This window comes from Lepidothrix coronata, unplaced genomic scaffold (genome assembly GCF_001604755.1).
Source record: "Lepidothrix coronata isolate B3197 unplaced genomic scaffold, Lepidothrix_coronata-1.0 Scaffold308, whole genome shotgun sequence".
In the NCBI taxonomy this organism is placed as follows: domain Eukaryota; kingdom Metazoa; phylum Chordata; class Aves; order Passeriformes; family Pipridae; genus Lepidothrix; species Lepidothrix coronata.
In genome coordinates this window covers 318,591-335,067 of record NW_016690488.1, presented here as the reverse complement: position 1 = coordinate 335,067, position 16,477 = coordinate 318,591, and the positions used below count along the sequence as shown (strand labels likewise).

The 16,477-nt window shown below is 57.9% G+C and overlaps 3 protein-coding genes across 7 annotated transcripts; all 3 read left to right on the top strand.

Moving 5' to 3' along the window:
* Window positions 1-633: 633 nt before the first annotated feature.
* On the top strand, window positions 634-3,690 carry PYCR1 (pyrroline-5-carboxylate reductase 1). Of its 2 annotated transcripts, XM_017837664.1 has the most exons (7): window positions 634-752; window positions 844-914; window positions 1,008-1,187; window positions 1,781-2,002; window positions 2,486-2,578; window positions 2,964-3,127; window positions 3,224-3,690. In XM_017837664.1, exons 1-7 carry the CDS (start codon window positions 686-688, stop codon window positions 3,372-3,374), a joined length of 948 nt encoding a protein of 315 aa, XP_017693153.1. In that variant the 5' UTR covers window positions 634-685; the 3' UTR covers window positions 3,375-3,690. The 2 variants fall into 2 exon arrangements, with proteins under 2 accessions (XP_017693153.1, XP_017693152.1); XM_017837663.1 differs by lacking the exon at window positions 3,224-3,690 and having other exon boundaries at window positions 640-752; window positions 2,486-3,119.
* A 783-nt stretch (window positions 3,691-4,473) lies between these two features.
* On the top strand, window positions 4,474-11,751 carry MAFG (MAF bZIP transcription factor G). Of its 4 annotated transcripts, none has more exons than XM_017837670.1 (3): window positions 4,474-4,519; window positions 8,167-8,228; window positions 8,317-11,751. In XM_017837670.1, the coding sequence occupies exons 2-3, from the start codon at window positions 8,193-8,195 to the stop codon at window positions 8,767-8,769; spliced, it is 489 nt and encodes a 162-aa protein (XP_017693159.1). In that variant the 5' UTR covers window positions 4,474-4,519; window positions 8,167-8,192; the 3' UTR covers window positions 8,770-11,751. The 4 variants fall into 4 exon arrangements, with proteins under 4 accessions (XP_017693159.1, XP_017693158.1, XP_017693160.1 ...); XM_017837669.1 differs by lacking the exon at window positions 4,474-4,519 and adding an exon at window positions 5,016-5,166; XM_017837671.1 differs by lacking the exon at window positions 4,474-4,519 and adding an exon at window positions 5,179-5,269.
* Window positions 11,752-12,333: 582 nt separating this feature from the next.
* Window positions 12,334-16,469, top strand: SIRT7 (sirtuin 7). The gene is made up of 10 exons (XM_017837640.1): window positions 12,334-12,478; window positions 12,551-12,688; window positions 13,175-13,279; window positions 14,173-14,243; window positions 14,341-14,413; window positions 14,846-14,944; window positions 15,382-15,618; window positions 15,862-15,942; window positions 16,066-16,172; window positions 16,259-16,469. Exons 1-10 carry the CDS (start codon window positions 12,383-12,385, stop codon window positions 16,467-16,469), a joined length of 1,218 nt encoding a protein of 405 aa, XP_017693129.1. The 5' UTR covers window positions 12,334-12,382.
* Window positions 16,470-16,477: the final 8 nt, after the last annotated feature.

Below are 16,477 nucleotides of genomic sequence, written 5' to 3'. Positions count from 1 at the left end.
GCGGGCCGGTCCGGGCCAGGCCGGAGGGCGGTGCCGGCGCGGCAGCCCCGGGACCGGCGGGGCCGGCACTGCCCGAGGGGGCCCGGTCCGGGCCAGGCCGGAGGGCGGTGCCGGCGCGGCAGCCCCGGGACCGGCGGGGCCGGCACTGCCCGAGGGGGCCCGGTCCGGGCCAGGCCGGAGGGCGGTGCCGGCGCGGCAGCCCCGGGACCGGCGGGGCCGGCACTGCCCGAGGGGGCCCGGTCCGGGCCAGGCCGGAGGGCGGTGCCGGCGCGGCAGCCCCGGGACCGGCGGGGCCGGCACTGCCCGAGGGGGCCCGGTCCGGGCCAGGCCGGAGGGCGGTGCCGGCGCGGCAGCCCCGGGACCGGCGGGCCCGACTCGGCTCCGCGGACGCTCCCGCAGGATTACGGCGGGCGCACAGCGCCGCCTGGCGGTCGGCCACGGCCCTGCGCGGCCCCGCGGGCGGCGAATGATGCAACACCCGGGTCCGGTTGCCCCAATAGCTGGCGAGGGCTGCGCCGTTGGCCCCGTTCCTCACCGCTGAGTGGCCGGAGGGCCGGCGTGGCCCCGCCCTGCCGCCCGCCGATTGGCTGCGCGCCGCCGACGCGCCTGGTGATCCCGCCTCCCTGCGCGCGCGGCCACGTGGACGGCGGCGGGCCCGTGTTCGGCGGGGCCCATTGCACCGGCCATGAGCGTGGGCTTCATCGGCGCGGGGCAGCTCGCCTTCGCCCTGGCCCGGGGCTTCACGGCGGCAGGTGGGCGCGGGGCAGCTCGCCTTTGCCATGGTCCGGGGCTTCGGGGCGGGCGGCGCCGATCCTCCGGGCTGATGATCGATGCCGTTCGCAGGGGTCCTGGCTGCGCACAAGATCACAGCGAGCTCCCCGGACACCGACCTGCCCACCGTGAGCGGGCTGCGGGTGAGTGCGGACGGGCGACGAAGTCCGGGTTGCGGTGCCGCCCCCCGGGTCCCCGCGGACCTCAGCGGTCCCGTTTCTCTCCAACCGGTGCAGAAAATGGGCGTGAACTTCACGGTGAGCAACAAGGACACGGTGAAGAGCAGCGATGTCCTCTTCCTGGCCGTGAAGCCGCCCATTATCCCCTTCATCCTGGAGGAGGTGGGCCCCGACATCGAGGCCCGGCACATCGTGGTCTCCTGCGCAGCCGGCGTCACCATCAGCTCCATCGAGAAGGTGAGGGGGGGCCGGGCCGTGCGATGCCGGCCGTGAGCTGGCCCCACTTCTCTGGCCCCTAGGAACCGATGCAAGGGACAGGCATTACTTGTGCTCCTCAGGACTAAAGTCACGCAGCAGCAGCCAACTGGTTGCTTTCGGTCCCCTTGCCTGTCCTCATCAGAAAACGCTATTAGAGGTTTTATCCAACTCTTCCCTCACATAAGGTGCTGTCCGATCATGTTTCTCTCAACAGCAGTGGGTCATCACCCCTGAATTTCTGCTGACTTTATGCTAAGTGTCTGCAGGAGCTGTTTTGGAGACCTATGGGTTGATGTGGGAATGAGGCCTTTGGGATACTGTTCCCAGCCCGGCTCTGCCCAGGTCCCTCTTCGCTGGTACTTCCGAAGGCTTCACATTCATATATGGGCTGCTGTGGCTCAAAGCACGGTCTTTAGAGTACCAAGTCTCTCTTTTCCCTTTGCTTGTGTTGTTCTTGCCCATTGGGAGTTCTTTCCTGGACAGCCCATTGATGCTAAATGTGCACTAAAGCTAATTTTTCCCCTTATTTGTTTTCTTCCTACTTTCTGTCTCCAATTATTTTCTGCCCTAAGAAACTCTGTACCTTCTGCCCCACACCAAAAGTGATCAGGTGCATGACCAACACCCCTGTGATTGTCCGGGAAGGTGCTACAGTCTATGCCACTGGAACTCATGCAGATGTGGAGGATGGGAAGCTCTTGGAACAACTGATGGCCAGCGTGGGCTTCTGCACCGAGGTGGAAGAGGACCTGATCGATGCTGTAACGGGGCTCAGTGGCAGTGGCCCTGCGTATGTATGTGCTGTTTCCTCAACTTGTGACAGTCTCGGGCAGAGCAGTTGGCTTTGCCCACTGTAAAGCCTGTGAAAATTCAGCTTGTTATTTCTTGTTTTTCCCATCACTCACATTTGCAATGGGACATGTAGTGTGGGTATCCAGTTTACAACCATTTTGGGTCAACTGAAAAGGTCTGTTACCAGTCAGATGAGTCTGAAGTCTGAGCCAGTGTGCAGTGTCCATGTGTCCATGTTGCAAAACATAGGCCTGTAGTTAGCATGATGCAGAAGCTGAACTTCTCCCATTCCCCCCAGACCTGAGCTGGAACTAGTGGGAGGGAAGGCTGACATGGCACCCATGCAGTAAAGGGGGAGGCTTTTGTCAAGTCTGTAAGTGGAAGGAGTCACAGCATGATCCTGGAGCTCTGGATTCTCTCCTACCCGAGACTGTCAGTCCTGGAGCAGAGACTTGCAGTCATGTTCTTCCTCTGTCTGGTCTCAGGCGTTCACTGCCCTGGATGCTCTTGCAGATGGGGGAGTGAAGATGGGCCTTCCCCGCAGGCTGGCTGTTCGACTCGGAGCACAGGCTTTGCTGGTCAGTATTTCCTCCTCCAGAACAAATCTGAGTCTGTGCTTGCTCTGTGCAGAGGATTCTGCACGTCACGGTTTAGATTATCTTGGTCCTTTCACTGGATCTACATTAAAGAACGTGTTTGGTTTGACTGCACACAGATTCCCAGTGAGGGACCATAGGAAGTGTCCGCAGCAATCTGCTGGCACTGGTGGTGATGTGGGAGCTGGGGCCTGGGAAACTGTGGCTCCTCTGCAGGCTTCTTCAGCTCTGAAAAGTGTTTTGGCAGCCTGCAGGAGCCCAATTTTGTCTGCTGTGAGTGTTGGTGCTGCTCTGTGCAGTGGAGAACAGGAGTGTGTGACAGCGGCTTCCTCAGTCAGAGCTCTGGCAGCTGTTTTCCTTGCTACAGGGTGCTGCCAAAATGCTGTTAGAGTCTGAGCAGCATCCTGGTCAGCTGAAGGACAATGTCTGCTCACCCGGGGGAGCCACTATCCATGCCCTGCACTTCCTGGAGAGTGGTGGCTTTCGCTCACTCCTCATCAATGCTGTGGAGGCTTCCTGCATCCGGACAAGGTGGGCACCTAGGAAGTCCTAAAGAGCCTTAAAAACTTGCCCCCCACCCTCCCCATATTCCTTTTGCTGTCTTCCTCTCCCACCACCCCATTGCAGAGAGCTTCAGCATTTGGCAGACCAAGAGAAGATCTCCCCAGCAGCCATAAAGAAAACTTTGCTGGACAAGGTGAAGCTGGAATCTCCTTCTCTGTCTGTGACATCCGCTAGCAAAGTCAGTCTGTTCACCAACAAGAGCAAGAAGAACTGACCAGGCTGCCGTAGTCTGGCAGTGCTGAACATCAGGGTCTTGGCTCTGGCCAGGACAGGGTTAATTTTTGCAGTAGCGAGGAGGGGCATGGCCAGGACCCGGAGGTTATTCTATACCACCTCAATGCCATGTGCAGGGGTGAGGGGAAGGGCAGAAGGGTCCCTTCTGGTTGGCAGCCTGAAGCGAGCAGTCATTTCACATGGTAAAAAATCGTGTGCGAATCGTTCGCTTCTCCTGTACACTCTTATTAATATTATTGCTGTTGCTGTTTGTTTCTTATCTCACTGCTGTTTCTAGTAAATTTTTCTTATCTCAACCTATGATCTTTACATTTTGTGCCTCCAGTTCTCTCCAGCCTGCTGTAGCAGGTGGAAGGGGGAGTAAGCAGTGTGTGGTTTGGAGTGTTTCAGTGGAACACTAAATTGGGGAATAGTATTACTAAACAATAACAGTCAGTCTCCTCCATGCTATTTTTCTTTTGTCTTAGAAAAAATGCTCACTCTGAATGTTGCTGTCCCCAGTACCTGGCTCATGGCTTGCAGCAGTTGTGGGGCAGCGCTGTAGCAGAGGGTCTTTAGCCTGTAGTGGAGTTGGTGGAAATTGTCTCTGGCATTGGTGTTCTCTTGGACAGGGGTGATACCCTCGTCAGAGCTTTATCAAGGACACTGTTTGTCCAGAAGCCTCCCAGGACTCAAACAGTGTTCATGGTGTCCAATGCAGAAATGGTTTCTAACAGGATTTTTTAAGATGTTTCAGAACTTTTGGGTTTGAAGGTTTGAAGGGATCCACCTTCTTTCCCCATCCTGCACCTGCTGTCAGAGCTTGTGTCTGTGGTTATTGGCTGCAGCAGACGCTGCTACACAAACGGCGCCCTATGGGTGCCCTGGGGCGGGGCGGGGCCGGGCGGGGCGTGGCCGGGGGGCGTGGCCGGGCGCGCCCCCTCCCTCCCCGCGCCCCTGGCGGGCGCGCGCGGCCCCCTTAAGGCCCGGGGCGGTTGCGCCGGGCGCTTCATGAATGGAGCCACGTGACCCAAATATCACGTGACGCGTCCGTGAGCGGCGGCGGCGGCTCGCGCGTCCCGGTCCCTCCCAGCGCGGCCTCCCCGCCCCGCCCGGCCTGGCCCGTCCCGGCGGCCCCGGCAGGAGGTGAGCGCCACCGGCTGCGGCGGCGGGCGCGGCCCTGGCACCGTGCGGGGCGGGGCGGCGGGCCGGTCCCCGGGGGGCGGGCCGGGGCGGGGCGGGCGCGGCGGGCCCAGGATGGCGGGCGTGGCGGGCGCGGCGGGCCCGGGAAGGCGGCCGGGGCCGCCGCGTGTCGGCAGCTGCTTCGCGGGGCCGCTACCGCTGACTCACGGCGGGGGCTTCGGGGCCGCGCCCGCCTGGCTTCGCCCGACCCCTCCGACCGGGCCCCGCTCCGCGGCCGAGCAACAGGTGCGCGGGGTCGCTGGCCCGGGGCCTGTCACCGGCCCCGCCCGCCCGCTCCCGGGGCCACCCGCGGACATCACTGGCGCGCCCCGCCCCTCCTGCCCGCGGCTGCCGCCGGCCCCGGTCATCTCGCGTACCGGCTCTCCTCAGGCCGAGCCTGTCCCTCCCGGTGCCCGTGCGACCTGGTCCCCGGGCCCCCTCTCCCCGAGCCGCCTCCGTTCTCCGTGGTGGGTGAATCTCCTCCCGAGGAGGGCACGTCCAGGAATGTGAGGAGCCACCGGGTCGTCTCGTCCCGTTCCCGTAGCAGAGGCTGGGCCACAGGCAGAACAGCCCCCCTCCCCACGGCCGGCTCCTCGTCCTCGAGCTGCTCGGTAACCAAGGACGTGTGGCTGGGAGGTTCTGGCTCCTGTTCCGTGGGGGCTGCCTGGTGCTGCAGCGTCCCCGGAGGGGAGCAGGTTTCCTCTCCCGTTGGAAGTAAGCTACTCCTGTGAGGCTGCAATTCCTGATCGACACAGAGGGTCCAGTGGTGTGTGTGCACGGGTGGGTCTTACTGACCAGAGCTGAGGACGTCTCTGGCAGCCCGGGATACATGAGGTTCGAGCTACATGGTCGGAGGAGGGCGCTGCCGTGGGCTGGAAGGGGTCTCTCAGAACCGGCCCTTTCCTTTAGCTATGTGAGCAGAGTTAAAGTCAGCTGGATGGGCAGGTCCCTTGAGGGAAGAATTGTTGTCAAAGTGCCCAGGGTTGGATGAGCTCACCAGGGACCCCCAGTGAGCGGGGGACACAGGAGAAGCACTGTCCTGACTTCATAGGTGACTGGGGGAATCATGAAAGGAGACTCTGTGATCTAATTTGCCAGAAAGCCAATAAGTGGAGTATGAGATCTCCCCTGGGAGAGAGTGTTCCCGTGTGCTGTGCCCGCCCGGTGCTGTGGAGCCCATGGGGGCACAGCCCTCGCTCAGCCCACGGGCCTCCTGCCCGCGCTGGAGCGGTGACATCACCGTGTTTACACGGGCTCGTGGCAGGTTCTGCCATCAGGAATGTGGAGAAGGCCCCGCGTTGAACCGTGCGTGGTGCTGTCAGCTCTCGTGTGCAGCCGCTGAGCTGAGGGGAGAATTGGCTGCGCTTGTGCTGAGTTCAGGCCTTTTGAGCTTGGGAGAAATGTGTCGAGGCTGCAGTTTCTTCATTGCAGTCATAGTGTTTGGCACTTTTCAGTGTGATTTTTCTTCAGGAAGCTATGCTGAGCCATCAGCAGTCTGAAGAGTTATGCCAAGTTTGGTCCCTGCTGTGGTGCCAGTTCTCTCTGTGATCTGCCAAACAGCCCAGTTCAAATGGGACCTGGAAAATAGCCAGCAACTCTCTGAGTTGTTCTTCCTATTCTACTGACTGTCTCATGTGTTGCTGCATCTCATTTTACTCCCCTTGGGAAGTGGGACGAGGAGAGGTGGTCTCACGGGGTGCTTTTGGGGACAGTCCTGTTACAGCTATGATGGCTGTTGTGGGAGGCTCCTGCTTGAGAGGGTGTTGCATCTAAGAGTGCAGAGGCAGGAATGAGTCGATGCCTCTGCTGTGTCCGGCTCTGCCAGCATCTGCTGTTTCCCAGCCTGCTGAGGAGCTCTCTTCCCAGTGCCCTGCCTGATGCATCATATGCGTGCCTTGTTTATTTTGGGTCTGCTGTAATGAAGGCAGGGTGACTACTTGCCAGGCAGCTGGAAATTCTTTAGTGCCACAAGGCAAACAAATTCCCATGGTCCTGCTGACCGCACCTGCCCTCAGCTCCTTCTGCTGATCAGAGGATGGGGCATGTTATTGGTCTCCCCAGCTACTCCCTTCCTTCTCCCCTTTTCCCAGCAGCTGTGTTGTTTACCAGGTAGGAACAGAGGAAAGAAACATCGCAATTTGGGAAAGAGGGAAGAATTTATTTTCATGTTGCTCACATGCTGCCCATCCTGCCTCTTTGCAGCTGCCTTCCCTGGGTGGCAAAGTGACCCTGCCTGTGCTGGTGTGGTCGGGTGCAGCAGACGTCTCATGAAGGAGCATTGTCCTCTGGCTATAAATAGCCTGGCTCCTGGCAGGCCACAGGCTTTGGGAACAACTCTGCTGGTGTCCTGGGGACTTCTGGCCCCGCTCACCTCCTGTAGGTAGTAGATGCACTGTGGGGAGCCTGTGCCACCGCTGCTGGAAGAGCACAAAGTCTTATTTGCTGATTTGTACATCTGATTATGGGCTGTAACTGGACATCAGCGCTGCTGACAGCAAGGCAGGGGCAAATAAAAAATTGTTTTTTGACACCTGAGAGATGAAAGGGACAGAGGCACCTGTAGGCTGCACAGGAACACTGACCAGGGCTGAGGGGGTGACGGGTGCAGTCTGGGCTGAGGAGGGTGCAGTCTGGGCTGCTGAAGGCACAGCCATGTCTGTCAAATAGTATCTGTGTGGATCAATTCCTTGGTAGAGTGTAGTAGCACTCCGAACTAAAAAGCCTGAGAGGAGGAGGTATGTGGGGAAGAAGCAGGAGCCTGGGTATAAGTCTGTGTAAAATCAGCCCTGGGAATTGCTCTTACCAGTATTGCTCTGAAGTCCTGTAGTCTGTAGCAGGGAAGGAGTTTGCTCTCATCTGGTTTTACACCTTTAATCTGTTTTCTTGTGAGCACACCTTGGCTCTAAAGATAAGGAGAGAGAAGGTGGTTCTGGGCCCTGGCACTGCTAGAGACGAACGGGGACTTTCTTACAGAAAAGCCTGACAGCTAGGGACAGCTTTGAGTGACTGGGAGAGGTGAAGGCTGCTGAGGCATCAGCCCAAATTTATGATGGGACTCCAGTGTGTCCAAGGCTTTCCCTTGCCCAGGGTCAAGTCTTCTTGAACCATACCGGTTGCGTTCTGGGGGACACCTGGGGTCCGGTAGGACTGGGGAGCTTCTGAGCTGTGTTTGGGAACCTGTTGGAAGGGTGTGTTTGGGTGACAAGGATGAGGCTGGGAGCAAGTGGTGCAGAGTGCCAGCCTGCTGAGTCAGCATGACTGGCCTAGAGCAGCCGTGCTCTGGACCCTGCCTGCTGCCTGCCAGGCTATTTTTAAAAATGTGGCTTCCGTGTATTCTGACTCCTCCTAGTTTTTTAATTTCCCCCACCGCAAGCAAAAAACCAGCATTGCCACAAAGTCTCTGGGAGCAGGGGTGTGGAAGGGCAGCAGTTTCTGCTCAGGAACAGTCTGCTTCTCGTGAGTCCAGCTCAGCCGGCTTCTTGTCAAGTGTCCTGCGGGGAGGGGGAAGCAGGATGGGCAGCAGCATGGGCCATTGCTGGTGGACTCTGCCAGAGGAATGCCGTGGGCTCTGTTGTGTCCCGGGGGCTAACCTGGCCTTCCTTCCCTTCCAGAACCTGACTGTCAAGGCTGTCGTGTTATGACGACCCCCAATAAAGGAAACAAGGCCTTGAAGGTAACGCAGCGGGTGGAGGAAAGGGGCGTGGGGGCAGGTGTAGGCATCTGCCCCAAGTGTCACACGTGTGTGCTGCTTTCTCTCCTAGGTGAAGCGGGAGCCAGGCGAGAATGGGACCAGCTTGACAGATGAGGAGCTGGTGACCATGTCCGTGCGGGAGCTGAACCAGCATCTACGGGGCCTGTCGAAGGAGGAGATCATCCAGCTGAAGCAGCGTCGGCGCACACTGAAGAACCGGGGCTACGCAGCCAGCTGCAGAGTCAAGCGTGTTACCCAGAAGGAGGAACTGGAGAAGCAGAAGGCAGAGCTGCAGCAAGAAGTGGAGAAGCTGGCCTCTGAGAACGCCAGCATGAAAATGGAACTCGATGCTCTCCGCTCCAAATACGAGGCTCTCCAGAACTTCGCCAGAACCGTGGCCCGGAGCCCCGTGACCCCTGCGCGAGGGCCTCTCACCTCCAGTATGGGGCCCCTCGTCCCTGGCAAGGTTGCTACTACCAGTGTCATCACAATAGTGAAATCCAAAACGGACGCCCGGTCTTAGTGAAGCGAGTGCTGCCTGAGCTTGTCTGTGCAGGGCAATTAGGCACAAAACCAGCCTGGAATCCCCAAAGCACAAACCCTCTCCAAATGGGTCCAGGTTCCTTCGACTTGGCCCAGGACTGGCCCGCTGATAGCTCCAGTTTATTTTGTTGTGTCCAGATTGGTATGAGCAGTGGTGACGCGTCCCTTGTCCTGTGCAGACAGAGCCTTCCACCCAGCCGTCTGTAGCCCTCGGGTGCCCTGGGGATGGACTGTGAGAATTTGGTTTTCTACCCAAAGAAAGTCTGTGCAGCATGGCTGATGGAAGGGCGGGGGGGGTGGCCCAAGGGAGGCTTTCTTCCTGGGGGCTGGGAACCCTAATGTTGGTCACTTCCAAAGGCTTTATTTAATGACTATTCTGGGTGGTGCATCTCGGCACATGAACCTGCTGCTTTTGTCTCCTTTGGTACCCGTAGTTGCAGTCGGGATGTTCTGTGTCATAGGTTTTTATTCCTTTCTAGGTGTGCCTCTGTGCCCTAACCGTGGGTTTCCCTCAGATGTCCGTGGCATTAGCTGTGTAAACTGGCAGTGGTGGGAAGGATGACACTGCCGTGCTCTGCGGCTGCAGCCCCAGCGCCAGGGCCCTGCAGGGCCCCGCACCCTGGGGAGGGAGGGAGGGACGGTACCGTGTGGACTGCAGGCCGGTTTTGTGCCTAATGTGTTGCACTGAACAAGACCAAAATCACTAGTTGTTCCCATGTTTTGAGGGTATCAAGTGTCTCTAGTGTGATGGTTTACACAACCAGTTTATGTGGTTAAATAGCCCTTTATTTAAAGAGAGAAACATCATTTTAAGAGTTATTAAATTATCTAAGTTTAAAATTGGACAGAAGAGAGAGCGTATTTATAGTCAGCTTTTTTTACCTGAGAAGGAGAGAATATTTGACCATATGAATGGGGAAATATTCTCGGAGACTTTGCTAGTTAAAAGTTAATAAATAAATAATTTTAAAGTTTCTCATGAACCTCCCGCAAACTGTTTGTGGCTCTGAGGTTAGTTTTTATAAAGAGTTCTCAGACTTTATTTATAAAACTTAGAAAAAGACAAAAAAAGAGGCAAGTCCTGTTTGATATCTTTTTGCAATTGTACCAAAAGTGACTTATTCTTGACCTTGCTGGCTTCTGTCATGTCCCCTCATGTTGGGTGCTCTGCTCCCTGAGCTCTCTGCAGCACTGTGCTGGTGCCGGTGCCTTTGCCGTGTGCTGTCATTTCACACTGTCGTTGTTTTCCCTAAACTCGACTGAGAGATTGAGTTGGAATCTCTCTGAATTTTCCAGAAGAATTCTGGTGCGCAGGCAAAGGTGCTGCTGGTTTTGAAAGCAAAACTGGCTGGCTGGTGCAGTGATGCCTTCCCAGATGTGTGCAGTGAGAGCATGGGCAGCTCCTGCTGAGCAGCCGACGGCAGGTAACTTGGTTACCTGGATAGGAAAACACTGCACTGTCCTTCCTGCACAAAGCTGGCAGAGAAGTAACATGAGGGACACTTGTCTAGGTTTAGAAGACTGATGAGATTTATCTCTGGAATTAGATCCTGTGGTCAGAACTTGTGTTGCTCTCATGGCTCCCTTGAACAGGGGGGGCAGGTCTGCCCACTGGGCAGCACGGGACCAGCTGGTCCCTGGTGTCTGTGCATTGCTGGCCAGTGAGCTGTGGCAGGGTCACTGTCCTTCCTGGGGCAGCTTCTACCTGGGGGTTGGGAGAGTGCTCAGACTCACAGCTGTGACATGGTTGAGAAGCTGTTTGTGGTGAGGCTCCATTTCCACAAACACTTTGACCTCCTTCTCCCCTTCCCAAAGATTTGAGCTGATTTACTGAGTTTTAGAGAAACAGGACATGAGGGTGAAGCCCATGTGATCTCCTGGCTGCTGAGGGTCATCTGAGGGGAGGGGAGAAACTGGGATGGCACAACTGAAGCTGCAGTCTTGCGGGGAGGCACAGCCATACTGGGTGGGTTTTGGGGATGTTTCTCATGTTGCTGAACTGATACTGCTGTCCCCTGGGCTGAGGAGCAGATCAGCCTAAGAAAAGCTGCAGTGTGGCAAGAGGAGCAGGTAGTTGCTGGGGATTTCCTGCTGGAGGAGGAGATCAGCTTTGCTCTGAATGAGTGGGAGTTTAGGGAGTTGTTTGGGATTCTTTTCCCAGTGAACTTCCCGAATGGGGAGCAGGTTAGAACATTGCCTCCAGACTTCCCCCTTCCAGCCCTGGACTTTCTTTTCTCTGAGCTGAAGTATCTGACATGCCACTTCCAGCTGCACCACATGGGCCATGCATTGTGCAGTGCTCAGCATGGAGCTTTGGGCTCTGGCCTTTGTCTTCCAGCTGGTGGTGTGGTGCCTGGAAGAAGTGAGATTTTCCAAAACATAGTTTTGGAAAAAAATAGTCCTGGGTTGTCAGTCCCAACCCTGTCCCGCCTGGACCTGGCCTGAGACTGAATTGGCCAGAGCGCTTCAGAACCCAGCTGAGGCCTGAGCTGGCTGGGCCGGGTGAGCGGCAAAGGTGTGTGTGGGGCTGGTTCAGAGCTGAGCTCCTCAGCTGGAGCCTCTGGTTTGAGGAGGGCCCCATTGACACAGCAGGTGACGATGGGCAGCCCTAGGCCATGGAGGGCTTGCTCCCTTTGTGCTCTGTGGCAGGGAGCGTGTCTGGTCCTTCCCTGCGGTGCTGCTCTGCTGTGAGGCAGGATAGGGCTGGCAGCAGCACTGACTGCACCAGATGTTAATGCTCTTGTTCCTCCTGCCTGCACTGTCCTTGCTTGCTTGGAGCCCCAGCCTGCTCCAAGTGGGCCTGTGTGTTCGATGAGGACTTGCCATGTGGGGAGGAGCGGGTGAAGGCCATGGCTGAAGGGTGTGGATGTGGTAAACAAGCTCTGTGGTGCTGGGCTGGATGTCAGCGAGTCCGCGGTCCCATCCGAGTGCTGCTTCCCTATGGTTTCGCTTTTGATCTCAGTGAAGTGTAGGACCCCGAGTGTTGTATTTCTGCAGTGTCCAAGAAGTCTCCAGTCCCCTGCCAGCTGGCTTCCCGTGCCCGTGCGAGGTGGCCCTTGCCCAAGCTGTCATGCTGACTTCTCTCGTATATAGTGTTCTGGAGTGTGACAATTCTTGTTCCTGAGGTGCTCGTCCGTTTGGTTTCCTGCTGTGAAGGCTGTCGTGTTTTCTTTCTTTTCCTGGTGCTGTTCCGGGGGGTTGGGGAAGGGTCCTGGTCCTGCCCCAGCCTGCCCGGGGAGCGTCCCCGGCACCCCCGGGATTTGTGTATCTTGTGAATTGTGTACAGTCGCTCCCGGACGGAGCCGGGGCTGGCGGACGGCGGGGTCAGCCCGGAGGGCCCCGGGCTCGGTGCAGGCGGTATTTATTGCTAAGTTATTGGCGTTATTTATTCTGTACAGTGTCCGCCGCCTTTGTACGCGACAATAAACCGCTTCAACAGCCGCCGCCTGCGCGTCCTTTGGGGGCCGCCCGGCGCCAGGGGGCGCTGCCGCGCGCGGGGGCGGTGAAGGAGGCGGCGCGCGGGCGCTCCGGCCGGAAGGCGGAAGCGGCGGAGCCGAGCCCGGTAGCGGCGGAGGCGCGGCGGTTCCGGGCCGATGGCGGCGGGCGGCAGCCTGAGCCGCTCCGAGCGGAAAGCGGCGGCGCGCGCCGAGATCCTGCAGCAGGAGGAGCAGCGGGACCGGCGCAGACAGGTATGGCCCGGCCCGGCCCGGCGCGACCCGCCGTCGCGGGCCGCCGTGAACCACCTGCTGTGCACCGGGCAGGTGTTCCGCATCTGGAGGAAGCCGCCGGCGGAGCGGAGCCCCGAGGAGTGCCAGGTGCTGAGCGAGAGCGAGGACATCGTCCGGGAGCTGGAGCGGCGCCGCAAGCGGCGCGAGCGGCTGCGGCGGCGGCAGGAGGAGGTGGGCGGCGGGCCCGGGGGAGCGGGGCGGCGATGGCGGGGAGCGACCCCGGCCGCGGAGAGGAGCCCTGCGCTCCGGGCGGGACGGCAGCCGCCAGGCTGGCCATTGCGGGGGAACTCTGCAGCCGCAGCGGGCCTTGGTGAACAACGGCCGTGCCCCGGTACCGGGAACGCGGCTGCCCTCCCGGGGCTGCCCTGCGTTTGTCTCCGGTGAGCCGTAGTCTAGCGACTGCCAGGAGCGTGGCTGTGTGGGCACGTCTCCCGGGAGGGTGGGCCAGCAGGTCCTGGTCTCCAGGAAGCTTTTTCCCGTGATCCTCCATGAAAAGCACCCATATCCTTTTCATTTGGACACCACTGCTGATCATGTTTTGTTGCTTTTCCTGGGCCAAGCCCATCTTCAAACGTCCAGGGATATCCCTGTTCCTTCTGCCTCAGTGGTGCAGTGTATCTCCGAACCATGTGAACCTGCTCAGGTGTGTTTTTTCAGGTGTGTGATGAACCAGAGGAGCTGAGGAGAAAGGCAGCTGAGCTGGCGGCAGCTGTGCGGAGCGCCAGGCACCTCGTCATCTACACGGGTGCCGGGATCAGCACGGTGGGTTTTCGGGGGAGCAGCCGGAGCCCCTTTGGGGGGAGGGTGTTGTCTGGACTGTTCTGTGGTTCCTGAATGGTCATTGAGCAGATGTTCGTGATGAGTCCAGGATGCTGCGTGAGTCTGTGGCCAGCACAGTGCCTAGGCTGCATCCTGGTCATTCCTGCTGTCCAGGAGATCCCACTGTGTGCAGTACATGTGGCCTGAGCAAGAGGACACTGGTCATGCCTCACTTGAGTCCCTTCAGTGACTTTTGGTGTAAAACCTCCAGCCGGTTAGCTCAGGAACATCGTGTGTTATCAGACATGCAGGGACAGCTGGGGGGTTGTTGGAACTTACAAACAGCAGTTTGAGAATTGTTTGGTTTCAGTGGCCCAGGGGAAAGCAGAAGTTTGGTTCTGCCTCTTCTAATGTGACAGCTGTCACCTTTGTGTGAGCTGTGAAACTCCAGTCTCTGCTGACTCAGAGAGTGGCTCAGGGCAGGGGCTGAGTGCTCGTGTCACCCACACGTTTGCTAGAGATGCTGAGTGTGCAGTACCAGAAACCAGAGTCTGGAGAAAATAAGAAAAGGCTTAAGAATGGAGTTCTTTGCAGGGAAATGGGAAGTACCAAGGGTGAAAAAGAGCTCTGGAGGGATTCCATAATGGTAACATTGGAGAAAATAAATGCTGGAGGTGCAAATGAGAGTTGTAAGGTAGGAAAAGAGAGAGAGAAAACACATGAAAAAGTTTTCCTGTGATTAGGGAACCACTGTGATGGAAAACTTGGAATGAATGAAAAAGCAGCCATAGATAAGGTGTCTGTGGTTGTCCCGGATGGGCCCAGGTTGGTTGTGTTTGTGTACAAGAGCTGTGACCCCCCCACCAATCAGGCCTTGTTTTCTCTCCTGGTGACAGGCAGCTTCGATCCCGGACTACAGAGGCCCCAATGGCATTTGGACACTGCTGCAGAAGGGCAGGAGCATCAGGTGAGGAGCGAAATTCTGAGCTGTGTGGCAGAAAACTGATACTGGAAGAGGTTAATGGCAATTCTAACTCTTTTTTTTCCCCCTTGCTCCTTGTCAGGGCGGCAGACCTGAGCGAGGCAGAGCCCACGCTCACCCATATGAGCATTGCCTGCCTGCACAAGCACAACCTGGTAAGATATTTTTTCCTCACCTCACTCATGCCTAAGAATGATAAAGCAGGGAAGAAAAATCTTTTCAGAAGACTGCCCGACTATGGTTTTGACTCAAGTGGCTGCACATCCATGTAGGAAAATGTGTCTGAGTCTTCCTTAGTGAGCTCCAGGCTGCAGCTCTGGCAGTTTTTCCCCTGGTGCCTTTTCTTTAACATGTTGTATTTGTACCTGGTGAAGCTGGTCTGGCCGCAAACCAGCCAGCCCTAGAAAAGCTCTGTTTAGCAGGAGGAGGCTTTCCACTTAGCTTTCACAAAGGTCTGTTCTCCACTCTCTTATCCTGTGGGTCCCACTCTGATGTACAGGCTGTTGGTGTGATTTGGGACAGCAGATCACCTGCTTAGAGCGACACCTGCGGGGTCTGTGTGAGCTCAGCATTTTGTTCCCTTCAAGGTGCAGCATGTGGTGTCTCAGAACTGTGACGGGCTGCACCTGCGGAGCGGGTTACCCCGAGCTGCAATATCTGAGCTTCATGGGAACATGTACATAGAGGTGAGTGGCCAGAGCAGGACGAAGTCACTGTTCAGTGGCCTCACAAGAAGAGGATGTAAACTCTTGATTTGTCATTAGCTCAGGAGGAATTAGTACAAGGGCTTGGCTTCTGCACAGTTCCCATCTTCAGGCCATCACTTTGGGGTGAACTAGTTAGCAAGCACCAAACCCATTTCTGTAGCTCTTTCACTGTACTCACTGGAGCCTTCTGACTCCTCTTCCTCAGCCCTTCTCAGCACGTAGCCAAAGGCTGCCTGCAGCTCCACGTGCTAGTTGAGGTTTTCCAAGTTAGCATCTGATCTCTGATGATCCCATCTATAGCTTCCAGCACACTGTCCCCAAAAGTGCTTTTCGTCTGAGAGAAGTGGCTGGCTCCTGGCCTCTCATTGGAGAGATGCTGATGATGTGATGGGTTTTCTGCTTTTGTCCTGTACCAGGTCTGCACTTCCTGTACACCCAACAGAGAGTACGTGCGAGTGTTCGATGTGACGGAGCGCACAGCCCTGCACAGACATCACACGGGCAGGATGTGCCACAAGTGTGGGGCACAGTTGAGAGATACAATCGTCCACTTTGGGGAGAAGGGGACATTGAGACAGCCCCTGAACTGGGAAGCAGCAACAGAAGCTGCAAGCAAAGCAGATGTGATTCTTTGTCTGGGTTCCAGCTTAAAGGTAACTTTAGACACTCGGTGAAGATTGTTAGCAGCATTCCCTCTTGGTGATACACCTTGGTGCTCAGCGGTTTCCTCCCAAACAGACAACTGTAAACTCTGGTGTCAGGATTCGCCCACCATCTGTGATAGTCTCTCTTCCTCCCTCTTTCCCCTCCTGGTAATACATTCCTTTTCCTCTCGCTGATACGGTTCACAGTGGCGTGTGCCCGTGGCTGTGCTGATCGTCTCTGCTTTATGGCAGGTTTTGAAAAAATACCCACGGCTCTGGTGCATGAGCAAGCCCCCCACCCGTCGGCCCAAGCTGTATATTGTGAACCTGCAGGTGAGAGAGAGCCCTCGGCACTGGGCTTAACAGCTGTGGGCCAAGGGGCTATGTCTGTGTGAGGCCGAGCCCCTGCTGCTGCCCCGGGGAGGTGCCTGCAGCCGGCTCTGCTGTCACCCGCAGTGGACCCCGAAGGACGACCTGGCTGCCCTGAAGCTGCACGGCCGCTGCGACGACGTGATGCGGCTGCTGATGGCGGAGCTCGGGCTGGAGATCCCGCGCTACGACCGGTGAGAGGCCCGGGCCCTGCGCGGCGGGAGCGCCCGGCCCGGGGCCGCCGGCAGCGCCCACCGCCGCCCTCTCTCCCCCTCCGCAGGGCGCGGGACCCCATCTTCGCGCTGGCAGAGCCGCTGCGCCCCGGGGAGGAAGGCACGCACTCGAGGAAGCCGGTGGCGCCGCCGCGGGAGGAGGCGCGGGAGGAGCCCCGCGAGCAGCCCCGGGAGCGGGAGGAGGCGGCGGGCGGGCGCGCCGGGGGGTGGCTCGGCCGCGGCTGCGCCAAGGGCGGCCGGCGCAGGAAGAGCCGCTGAGCGCGGGG